This window comes from Ursus arctos, unplaced genomic scaffold, assembly GCF_023065955.2.
Source record: "Ursus arctos isolate Adak ecotype North America unplaced genomic scaffold, UrsArc2.0 scaffold_37, whole genome shotgun sequence".
In the NCBI taxonomy this organism is placed as follows: domain Eukaryota; kingdom Metazoa; phylum Chordata; class Mammalia; order Carnivora; family Ursidae; genus Ursus; species Ursus arctos.
This window is the reverse complement of record NW_026623053.1, coordinates 3,410,962-3,423,152: the sequence shown is the minus strand read 5'-3', so window position 1 is coordinate 3,423,152 and position 12,191 is coordinate 3,410,962. Positions and strand designations below refer to the sequence as shown.

Below are 12,191 nucleotides of genomic sequence, written 5' to 3'. Positions count from 1 at the left end.
CAAGCCGGGGCAGCAGCTCTTTCTGCCACGGGTCCTGTCATAAACCACCAGTTTTGCACCAAGGACGTCTCAAGAATTCTCTCCTGGTCGTCGGCTCCGGATTCCACCCCACTGAACCTCACGTACATTCCGTAACCTCATCAGTGGCAATGTCTCCTTTATTTCTGAATCATAAAGTATAGGTAGCACCCAATATATAATCAATACAGAAGAGGAGTTGAATGATTTTATTGACAGTGAGGCAATTCCCGGAGAAGCTGGAGGAAGATGAGGCTCTGAATGGAATCCCTAGGGAGAAAGACCACAGAAGTGCTTTATCCTACACAAAAGTACAAAAAAGTTCCTACTCACGTGGGACCCGGGTTGAGACATTGTAATTAAAGAGGTTACTGCCTGCTGGGAGCAAAGAGTTCTGGAGTGTGCCAGAGAACAATAGGGCTGAGAACCAAGGCCTTAAGGTCAATTCTCACGCTTTGCATGACTAAATGTGATCAGTATTCTAATAACGGAGGCATTTTTTTTAAAGCAAGTTTCAGAATATCATCGATTTGATTCTTATAACTGGTGGTGGTCTTCAAAACTGGAAGGATTTGAATGAAATATTAAGGACTTCATTTCTGATCTTGTGAGTAATTACCAGGAATTCCTGATTCTGTCTCTGTCAAGTCCTCTAATTGACCCCAGGTTTGTGAAAGGGCCTTGGATTGGTATCATGGAGTGAAAGAGCATAAGAAACCCACCCTAGGGGCGCCTGGGTGGCTCAGTTGGTTAAGCGCCTGACTCTTGACTTCGGTCAGGTCATAATCTCAGGGTCATGATCTCAGGGTCTTGAGATCAAGCCCCAAGTGTGGCTCTGCGCTCAGCGGGGAGTCTGCTTCTCTCCCTCTCCCTCTGCCCCTCCTCCTGTCCATGCACTCACTCTCTAAATAAATAAATAAATAAATCTTAAAAAAAAAAAAGGAAACTCATCCTAATATCCCCCAGAATATTTAGCTTAATGTTGACATTAAATATATCGATGTGGATACCTGATCGAATGATTCAGTGTAGTTTAGCCCTATTCTCTCTTTCAAACATACCATAACTTGCTTTAGATAAGCAAGCATTTTATGATAAGCTTAGTTCAGTTAGATCCATAAGTTCTGGGGGAAATTCTCCATGAAAAAGGTCATTTTATATAATAGATGTACTAATGACCTACATTGCTATGATTCATTCCACAGCCAAGCAGTTGAAGGACAAACCAGCTGGGTGCGACAATCACCTTCCAAGGGCAATAGCAAGCCAAGTCTAGAGTCTGGTGCCCTAACTTATACGGCTTTCTCTACCACATCGTTTTTCAGTTAAGTGCTCAAAAGTCTTTTGAACGCTTTGCACTCTTATTTCACTTGCTTCTTATAGCATTTCACGATTGAGAAACGCAGGAGTGATTACATAACTTTCCCAAGGCTACTCAGCTAGAAAATGGAGATGATGGAATTCAAAGCTATGCAGCCTACTCAAGTCCTGATCCTGGTGGAATGGGAATCATATTCTTCATGAAATTATTTTTTTGATATTTTTGTCCAACTCAGATGGTCAATGATCTCATTATTATAAAAATGAGGCATCACCATTTAGGATCTAAGAATGGAGGCTCCTGGCATTTTTACACATAAGTGTTAGCTACCCTTTCTGGAAAATCTTCTCCAGGTTTAAAAGTAATTAGATGAGGACCTCAGGTTCTTCAGATCTTAACAGGGATTGGAGAAAGTGGGGATATGTGCGCCATATCACAATACAAGAAGTTTCAGGATTGTTCTGGAGAAGACGTGTCCTCACCAGGATCAGGTTCCTGTTGTCACACAGGTGGGAAAGAGAATGGCTCCGGGCAAGAACCAGAGCAGTGGTGTGACCGAGTTCATCTGGCAGGTTTCCCGAATCTCAATAACACAAAAGCGGAACTGTTTTCTGTCTTCCTTCTTGTCTATCTGCTGACTCTAACAGGCAACGTGTTGATTGGGGTGGTAGGAGCTGACACTCGCCTGCAGACTCCCATGTACTTCTTTCTGGGTAACCTGTCCTGCCTAGAGATCTTGTTCACTTCCGTCATCATTCCCAAGATGCTGAGCAATTTCCTCTCAAGGCAACACACTATTTCCTTTGCTGCGTGTACTACTCAATTTTATTTCTACTTCTTTCTTGGGGCCTCTGAGTTCCTGCTGTTGGCTGTCATGTCTGTGGATCGCTACCTGGCCATCTGTCGCCCTCTGCACTATCCCCTGCTCATGAATGGCACTGTGTGCTCTTGGGTGGCCTTGGCCTGCTGGATGGGGGGACTTTTCCCTGTGCTTGGCTCCACAGTGGCTGTGGCCTTACTTCCTTTCTGTGAACAGGATGGTGTGGTGCAGCACTTCTTCTGTGACAGTGGCCCACTGCTCCACCTGGCATGCACCAACACCAAGAAACTGGAGGAAACTGACTTTGTCCTGGCCTCTCTTGTCATTGTGTCCTCACTGATGATTACTGCTGTGTCCTATGGCCACATAGTTCTGGCTGTCCTGCGCATCCCCTCTGTTTCAGGTCGCCAGAAGGCCTTCTCCACCTGTACCTCCCACTTGATGGTGGTGACCCTCTTCTATGGAAGTGCCATTTTTCTCTATGTGCGACTATCACAGAGTGGCTCTGTGGATACTAACTGGGCAGCAACCGTGGTAACAACATTTGTGACACCACCGCTGAATCCATTCATCTATGCCTTACGCAATAAGCGAGTCAAGGAAGCTTTGAAGGATATGTTTAGGAAGGTGGGAGCAGACCTTTGGGGGATCTTTTACTTGCTAAGAGTTTCAATAGGAAGACAGTGATGTGAAGGGAGTGTTATAACCAGTCCTGAGTCCAAGTCTTCTCCATTGTCCCTCTCTTTCCTATGGTCATCATGGACATCACCAAATGACCAAATTCTGGACCCACGGAAGAACTCCAAAGTCATCAAGGCTGCCCTTCTCTTTCAAGCAAAATTCCTTGACTCTGTCTCATCTATAAATCCATATTATTATTGATACAGCATAATCAATACCATCATTACATCATAAGATCCTCCAATCTGTGACAACTTAACCTAAGGGTCGATGATCACCAGGGAGTCTAAGGATGGGCTTCAGAAAACTTATTGCCTAACTAGAATTTAAATAAAATTTGAAGGGGAAAAAAAAAAAAGAAAATGTATAAGTCCCATTAGTATGTAAATTTTATGTTTTTGACCTTACATGCATTTGTCTGGGAAGAGGATCCATCGTTTTAATCCAGTTCTTTGAGAGATCTATTTGTGAACTTGCCGAAAGTTAAAAACTTATTAAAGTTCTTAGTAGAGTCTTTCAGTTGTTTATGAAAACCAAGAATCTTAAGAAAAATTTCCTTATAATCTTAAATAAAAATAGAATAAATGGATTATTTGTGTGTTTTCATATACACTTTATGAAAAACATTGTGTTTACCGTCATGTGGAAGTGAGGTAAAGCAAATTGAAAAGGGACTCACTTCTCCACAGTAATCCTAGGTGTCTTTCCAAAAGCAGATCCAAGAGAAAGGTCATGAATAATAGCATTTGATGTGGTTTTCTAATTTGCACTGTATTACAAAGATGAATTAAAGCTACCACTCATTTTTTTCACTGGATTGCGTCCCTTTCCTTTGTCCACTTTTGACATTCTTTTATTTGTTGTGTTCAATTTTGTTTTGTTTTTAGTAGAATTGGAACTGGGACAAAGACCTTTAATATCAGAGAATTATGAATGCCAACTGCTGTACCAACCAGGAGCCAGACTTTGGGGTACATTTTATGCTCCTCACTGGATATTCGATAGGGAGTGAGGATTCCTACTCGTGGTGCCTTTGGACGTCTTGGGCAAGTATTCGCTTATTTATTCACTCACTTTTTTTCATTTATTTACACATTTGTTTGGCAAAGGTCTGTGAAGCACCTTTGTCGGATATTCCGAAATGTGCTAAGATGAGCAAGAAATGGTTCCTCACCTCAAGCAGCTTTGATTTTAGAGGAGAAGACTGAGAGACAAATAATAATTCAAAGGAATAGGGATAACAAGGGGATTTACAAAACAACTTTGGAGATCATAGGAAAATTGATTTACCCTCTCTAGTATTTTCTTGTTAGAGAAGTTTTCAGAGACTATCAATGGGGATCGATCCCATGTTAGAGTGTGCTTGTATACATAGAGACAATGCTCATATATATACAAGTATCTCAGCACGTCGACCTCAAAATACTGCCACAAAATTGGCAAGCTGAGCCTTAGCATGCAAAGAGATGGCCATAAAGCTTCAGTGGGCACTGGAAATAGTCATGCTTCCATCTCATTTCATTAATAATACACACACACGAACTATTTCAATCCCCAAAGTATTTCTGAGTGAAAACGAAAGGAATGGAAGGAATGACCTGTGGTTTGAAAAGGAAAAAGAATTCTTCTGGAGTGATCTAGGACTGCTGCCCAGAGAGGAGATGAGCTATTGCCTTAAAAACTCCCTACTTTCACAGTGCCAAAAATCTGAAGCCAATCCCAGACATTGGCCAAGGAGAGGAATTCATGTAACAGTGTATAATATTTTTGGAAGGAACTGCCCCCATATTTTGGCAGGAAAGTGCATTAAACCATCTATTTTCAAAATTGCTTTATTGTAGGAAATTACTTGGGACTCAGTTCAACAAAAGTTTATCAAGTACCATGTTCTGGGAAATAAGTTGCTAAGAAGAGATACACATATATGGTCTCTGCCACCAAGGAACTCACAGACTGTATAGATATAGATGCTATAATTTATAATAAAATTATATTAGTATATAATATATAGTTATATTAATATGTAAAAATAAAATTAAGATTATATATCCATGTATATATGACTTAGGTCAAAATATAATAAGACCATTGTAAAATTTAAAAGTGGGTCTGACAAAATGACATTTTACTAATAAAACATAAGAGCAAACATTAGGTAATTGAATGTGATTAGGAATGGAAATATCACAATAAAAATCGTACTAGGAAGCAATCTGCAATTTTCTTTTTTTATTTAATTAAAAAAATATTGCAATTTTTTTTCAATCTCATTTTACAAGTTCCTGTTCCATAAAGAATTGTCTACTCTTGGTCTGAATGTCAGCAGCACTTCGCACAAGTGATCTTGGACTCTTATTTAAAATAGCTTTGTTCTTTGGTTCCCTAAAGAACTTGCCTGGTTTTCTGGCCACATTTCCAGCTACCTGGTTTGGTTTTGCAGGTGTATCCTCCTCCATAAAGCTGTTAAATATTAGCTAATTGTAAAGTTATTCTTAGAAGTCACAAATTAAGAGGAAGGTGAAAATAAGAATGTATTTCAAACACGTAGAGCAGAGCCTGGTCCATAGAATGTGCCCAGGAAATATTTGTTGAATGGATTAAAGACTCACGAGCAGATGACTGCCACCGCCCTGAGAGAGACGCTAGACTCAGGTAAGCAGCGTGGGTGTTAGTGCTCATTCCCGCATGAAGCGTACTCCAGCACTGTTCGAAATGGAACCTCGCACACACAGCTCCAACACTAGAGGGTTATTATCAGTGAGACAGTAGGTGAGAAAAAATTTGCCTTGCAGCAATCAACAAATCTGTCAGCTTCTAGGAAAAAGTCATCTTTGAGAATTCTTAACTGAAGCTCTGTCTTCATACACAAAAGTTGCGTCATCTGGCGTTATCAGAGGGGAGGTGGGGGGGGATGGGTGAAACACGTGATGGGGATGAAGGAGGACACTGGCTTCGGTGAGCGCTGGGGGATGTATGGAAGTGTTGAGTGTATGTACATCTGAAACTACTATAACACTGTAGGTTAACTGTATTAGAATTAAGATAAAAACTTTAAAAAATTAGGTATTATGAAAAAACATTATGAATATTTGTGTCATCTGGGAAACCACAAGCTAGTACCTTCATATAAGCATTATTCTCAGTTAATAACACCCATGGGCAGAATGGATTCAACATCTCTGAAGAGGGTCGCACCTCAACACAGATGGTACAAGACTCCCTTAGATAAAGTCTTCTTGAACATAAGCTCGCAATCCAACCAACAAACAAACAACCCACATACAGGAGCTCCATCAAAATCAAAAAGTTTTGTGCTTGAAAGGACACTTTTCAAGACAGCGAAAAAGATGTCTCACAGAACGGCAGGAAGTAGTTGCAAGTCATACATCTGAAAAAGGGCTTGTATCCGGAATATATAAAAACATCTATTCTCAAAAATACAAAGAACTCAATTAAAAATGGGTAAAGGATCCGAAGAGACATACAAAGTTATACAAATAGTCAATAAATACATGAAACTCTACATCGTTAGTCATCAGGGAAATCAAATGAAACCACGAGAGACCATTTCATAACCATTGAAATGGCTATAATGGAAAAGACATTAATACATATTGATGAAGATGTAAAGAAATGGAACAGTCGTACTCTTCTAGTGGGAATGTAAATTGGTGCATCCACTAGAAAAATCTGACAGTTCCTCAAAAGCTTAAACATAGAGTTGCATATGACTCATCAATTCCACTTCTAGGTATATACCCAGAAGAAATAAAAACTTTTGTGTCCACACAAAAACTTGTACACCATATCCATAGCAGCATTATAATGCTGAAAAGTGGAAACAACTCAAGTGCCCATCAGTTGATGAACGGATAAATAAAACGTGGTCTATCCATACAACAGAATATTACTTGACAAAAAGGAGCGAAGTACTGATAAATGCTACAACGTGGATGAACCTTAAAAACACAGTCCTAAGTGAAAGAAGCCAGTCACAAAAGACTATGTATTGTATGATTCAACTCACATGAAATATCCAGAATAGGCAAATCTACGAATCCTTAATGATATACTTGCTCTGGCAATGGCACCATTTTCCCTGTTTTCCCATTATTTTGAAAAATGCCTTGAAGACAGAGACCGGGTCCTACCTGAGTTTGTTTTTCTTGCCAAGAAGAGTGCCTGGTAATTTGGAACACAGCAAAATCTCATCACGTCGTTTTTTTGAAGGGACAAATGACATAAGGGCTGGATAAGGGTCAAATAGCCATGCTCACTGGTGATTTGCCGGGGGCCTTTTTGCATGATTCGAGGTGGGGGTGTCACGTTGATAATAGTGTAGAGTACTAAAGGCCCACATCAGCTCCTATAATCAATATTATTTAAAAAGCTGTTCTATTACAACAAAATAAAACAAAAAAAGCAACCAGGACTCTAAGAATCAACAGATAGACTTAGACCCTTAAGAACCTCAGACAATACAACCATTATTTGGGTTCTGAAACCCATACCTCTCTCCCACCTAAGATCATCTTAAAACTATTTCTGCTTTTCAGAACCAGCTTTCCTTCTTTCACCTCCCTCCTCAGGCCATGAGCTAGTCCCCTTTAATTTGCTCCTGTGCCTTTGTTCAAGTGCTGCTGAGTTCTTCCTGTCTTGATTGTAAGCCCGGCCAGTATTCCTGCCTCCTACCACGGTAATAGAAGGAGTAGTGGTGCCACTTTCATCTGTGCTGGTCATAAAAGTCCCTGAGAGTCCTCGATACCCCAAGAAACCTTTGCCTAGTCCTGAGGGCAGGGAAAGAAAGGACCCACTAAATAATCATGAACTACCCTGAGACATCCAAGCCAACCATGAAAGGTCTAGGTCTTCCCCTTCACAGCCAAACTCCTACAAAGAATTCTTTACCTACGTGTCCACACTTTCCCTCCTTCTTCAACCCACCCCTGTCAGCTTCCCTACGCTTTCTGCTTTTAAGCTGGTAAAAGGCAGTCAACAGCCCCTTGAGGAATCAAATCAGCTGTCAGGGCAAGGGATTGCCATCATGCTTCCTCTTCCAGTTCCTCCACTCACAGGATTCCATTCTCAACTTTTTTACACACTGGTGATCACCAGGGCCTGTCCTTAAATTCTTTCTCTGTGAATGACCTTTCCTGTGCATTCTTCTCCAAGCCAATGTTCACCACCACCTTGTGGGTTCATTTTTTAAATTGTAGTTGACACGCACTGTCCCATTAGTTTCAGAAGCACAACACAGTGATTCAATAAGTCGATACATTATGTCGTGATCACCACAAGTGTAGCTCCCACCTGCCACCACGCACACAATTACTATGGTTTTAATTCTAAAAATTCCCTTCTCCGGTTTGAGTCTTTCTCCTGAACGCCAGGACTTTATTTCCAGCTTCCTACTGCGCATCTCCCAGGAGCAAACGCACCCAACACATGAAAGCCCAGGCTAGCTACATCACACTCTGACGGGCTACCAACTGGTAGCCAGGGCATCCCGGCAGATTCCGCCCTCTCTTTTCCCTCCTTCCAATCACCAATCACAAACCCCTTGATTCTTGCCTGGCCACATAACCTTTCCAAGATAGGAACCTGGGAAAGGACAAATATGATAGAATCAGTCAGAAATCCAATCAGAGACTGCCCTTGTACAAGCTGTTTCAGAAGATTCCAGCAGGTTTGGGCTACTTCTGCAAACCGAAATCAACCACACTGTAAGGTTTCAGGGAGACACCTCACACGGCAGCCCGCTGGTTTTCCAGGTAAGCAATCAAAGAGCACTAACGGGTCTGGTGGACTCTTGCTGGAAATGGCAAGGCGACTTATCACTACGTTATACTGAGTCTTGGAAAACATTCAGTTGGGCTCTCTTTGGATGGAATGGATGTCTGCGCCTTCGGAGCGCAAGGGTCCCCAGTCCGCAGCTTTGCATTATCCGGAAGACTGCCAGGGCGCTTGTGACTGTGGGGTAGACGGTGTCCGGAACCAACAGCGCAGTCGCGCTCCTCACCCAGGCGGGGGCTAGATTCTGCACCGCGAAGGGATCGCTGCCGCGGACCCCGCCCTCTGGACGAGGATTCTGGTCCGGCATTGCCATCCTAGCACACCTCCAGGTACCGCTCTGTTCCGTGCGCAATGCCCTCGCGAGAAGGGCGCTAGCTTTTTTCCCGGCGAAGTGCCTGGGTAAGAACCGCCGGAGCAAGCTATTCCTGACAAAAGAACCTGTCAGAGCCAGACGGGGGCAGCCCGATCTCGTGAAGCCCTTGGTTCGCGGTAGCATCTTCGTTGTCCTTGTATCGGTACACAGAAGGTCCAACTTGCCCGGAAGCTGATCTCGAAACAGAACCAGGCTGGAACTGACCTCAGCCTAGGTGGATTTAGATTTGGGCGGTGTTGGCTTTCTTTGACTCTACAGGGGAGGCAGAGGGAAAAAAAGAAAAAGAAAAAACAAAACAAAACTGGGCTCGTCCGGGATTTGAACCCGGGACCTCTCGCACCCAAAGCGAGAATCATACCACTAGACCAACGAGCCAGCCCTGAAGGTGGGTTTTTCTCTTTTGGAATGTTCATTCATCCTGTTAGCTGCATCACGCTGTTTTTGATGCAGCTCACAAACCCAGCAATTTCCTCCAGACCCCAAGAACATCAATGTGCACATTGGGAGGAACCCGAGCCACGGCATTGCAGGGTAGGAATGTTCATGAAGCAGTTCGGGCTGAGCTGCGAGTCTGTCCTGGGCCCTTCCGAGGTGGGGTCTGGCGGCTTACACGGTTGGGACCAGAGCCATCGCAGGCGTCCCGGGGTGTAAGGACACAGGACCAATAAGAGCCACCGACCTCACTAAGAGGCAAAGGTTACCCACAGGACCAGCGGAGGAACTGGACATTATAGCCCCCGTGGAGGTCAAATCCTGGAACCACTGCCTTAGTCCACTAGGCTCTCTCTCTCAACACTTGCATAAACGCTTTTGCTGTTTCCTTTCAGCTTTATTTAATAAACTTTGTGCTTTAGGTCTAGCGTTAAGGCACCCTTCGAGGGCGGGCAGAAGGTGACCTCGGGGAAGAGTTGCCCCCTTCCCATACCCTCTTTAGAGAAGGCTGGACCTCCCCTATAGACCGCTTCTCTATCACCCAGAATGTGGTGGGTGGAAAGGGAAGGGAGGGCGTTGTCCTTACTTTGCAAGGCTTTCTGCTTGGGGACCGAAGTTCATGGGCTCTGGCTTGTCTGCCTTGGTCACATTGTCTACCCTGCGCCGAACACGTTCCTGGCACGGGGTGCAAACTCGGTGAATAGCTATTGAATCTCCCGAACCAGGCACCAGACTCCTGGGCGAGCTACCAGAGGAGAGAAAAGGAAAAGAGGAGCGCTCCCTTCCAACCCTCCCACAAGTCGCCACTTTCTATTTGTTCTGGACTTTAGGCTGGGCATTTACAAGAGCACGGCGGCCCAGAGAGAAGCAGCTGCCTCTCGCACTCCAAGTTGTCAGCAGAGAGCGTGAAAGGACCGAGGAAAGGGTTCGCTCTCTTTTAGCCAGCTTCTGCTTCAGGAAACCTGGAGGGATCTCAGGCCCGGGTCCACTGTGACAGCCTGATTCTGCCTGAAAGGCTTGGGGAGGGAGCAGGGGGGGTCTGGATGCCTTCCGGTTCTCACTGCCTCCGCCCCCAAATTCTGAGGGTCGGAGGGGTATGAACTGTGCTTAGAGAAAGCCACCTCCCTTTAAAACAAAGCAAAGCAAAACAAAATAAAACATAAAACAACCCCATCGTAATCTGTAAGAGCTGGAGCAGTTCATTGTGTGAGCCCAAGCAGACTGGAGACAGTGAGGCTGCTGCCGTCCATGTCTTTCACCCTTCTCTTCCGTAAGGCACCCTCACCCTACCCCACTTGACCTCAGGCCTCCCTCCACTCTGGCCCTGCTGTGGCCGGAGCTCAGGGACTTGTCAGGACCGAGGCTGATCAGAGTGTGCTATGGGGCTTGCCCTGCTCTTGGAGAGACGTACATCCTAGTTTAGGCCTAGTCCAGGACATGTTGCTTCATCACTCCCTTGTTTGAAGGTACTTCCTTCAAAACAAATTCCCTTCAAGTTTGAATTGTCTGTTAAACTTTATTTAGATGTAAAGTCAGTTAACTGCAGTTTTTTTAAAACAAAAGAATTCAATGGTAAGAAATAGGCTGTGGGTTGGCTCCATAGCTCAGGGGTTAGAGCACTGGTCTTGTAAACCAGGGGTCGCGAGTTCAAATCTCGCTGGAGCCTAAGGTGTGATGCCAGTTTTCCCCCAACGTTATTCTCCGTTTTTGTCCACTTATTGAAAAGGACTTGGAGGGAAAAAGCACTTCGTGGTCTTTCTGGGATAATCAGATCCTAGAGATCTAGGACAGAAGATCACAGAATCTGGGCTCCTGTGATCCCGAGGTGAAACTGAGGTGTCTGTACCGTTCAGTAAGCAGGAGAGGAACCAGGTTACTCAAGTCTCTGCTAGAACACAGACTGGGTCGGCACGACTCCACACCTCCGTATTTGCGGAACAGGGCAACTTAGGCCCATTGACAGCTTTGACCCCAGCGGCATGGAGTCCTGTGCACCTGCCGAGTGCAGCCAGCCGGGCGCCGGGTTTCTCCTGCGCCTGTGGAGCGACCCGCTGGCGGGTTAATCCTGCGGTGTAGTCCAGAAGCTACGCCCCATTGGGCTTCTGTGCTGCTTCCATGCTCACTTTCTCAGACTCAGAGTCCGCGTCCTACACCCCAGGCTACTCCTCGGGATTCGATTTGTTATAGATAAGACTCTGTGGGGACTTGGTGGGCGTCATCTTAGTCCGAACCTCAGATACAAAGAGGCCAGACGGCTCACTAGCTGTTACTATTTCCACAAAAATCTACATTAAGGCACAGTTGTTGTGCCCTTCGATAGCTCAGCTGGTAGAGCGGAGGACTGTAGAGGGAACAGCTGCTGTCATCCTTAGGTCGCTGGTTCGATTCCGGCTCGAAGGAGGTGCATTGCATTTTGACGATGGCCCCTACTTCCTGAAAATTCTATCCTCCCAGCCGGATGACCTGAAACATTTACTATGATTCTATTTTCAGGCAATAAGAGAGCAACTTACTGCCTGCCAAGAAACTTAATTTCACTTATCTTCTTTCTGATTATGCAGTAGATGTGGTTTGGTTTACTCCAAATGGTTTGGTTTACTCCAACTTATACTTTCGTATAAGACTTGGATCTGTTATCTCCTAATCTTTGGGACCAGTTTACGTTGATTGAATATTGGGGTAACATCCCTCAACCTCACCAGATACCCACGCTTTTTCATAAGGGCGAGTAATGTACACTAGAGAAATCAGAG

General features: G+C 44.3%; 1 protein-coding gene and 3 non-coding genes across 4 annotated transcripts; 3 read left to right on the top strand and 1 right to left on the bottom strand.

Moving 5' to 3' along the window:
* Positions 1-1,860: 1,860 nt before the first annotated feature.
* On the top strand, positions 1,861-2,851 carry LOC113248967 (olfactory receptor 6S1). The gene is given in 3 exon segments (XM_026490557.1): positions 1,861-1,900; positions 1,903-2,796; positions 2,799-2,851. Coding segments are annotated over 3 exon segments (987 nt in total).
* A 6,458-nt stretch (positions 2,852-9,309) lies between these two features.
* TRNAP-UGG (transfer RNA proline (anticodon UGG)) lies at positions 9,310-9,381 on the bottom strand. The gene has a single exon. It is a non-coding gene; the product is annotated as a tRNA-Pro (tRNA).
* Positions 9,382-11,031: 1,650 nt separating this feature from the next.
* TRNAT-UGU (transfer RNA threonine (anticodon UGU)) lies at positions 11,032-11,104 on the top strand. The gene has a single exon. It is a non-coding gene; the product is annotated as a tRNA-Thr (tRNA).
* A 644-nt stretch (positions 11,105-11,748) lies between these two features.
* TRNAY-GUA (transfer RNA tyrosine (anticodon GUA)) lies at positions 11,749-11,838 on the top strand. The gene is given in 2 exon segments: positions 11,749-11,785; positions 11,803-11,838. It is a non-coding gene; the product is annotated as a tRNA-Tyr (tRNA).
* The last annotated feature ends 353 nt before the right edge of the window (positions 11,839-12,191 follow it).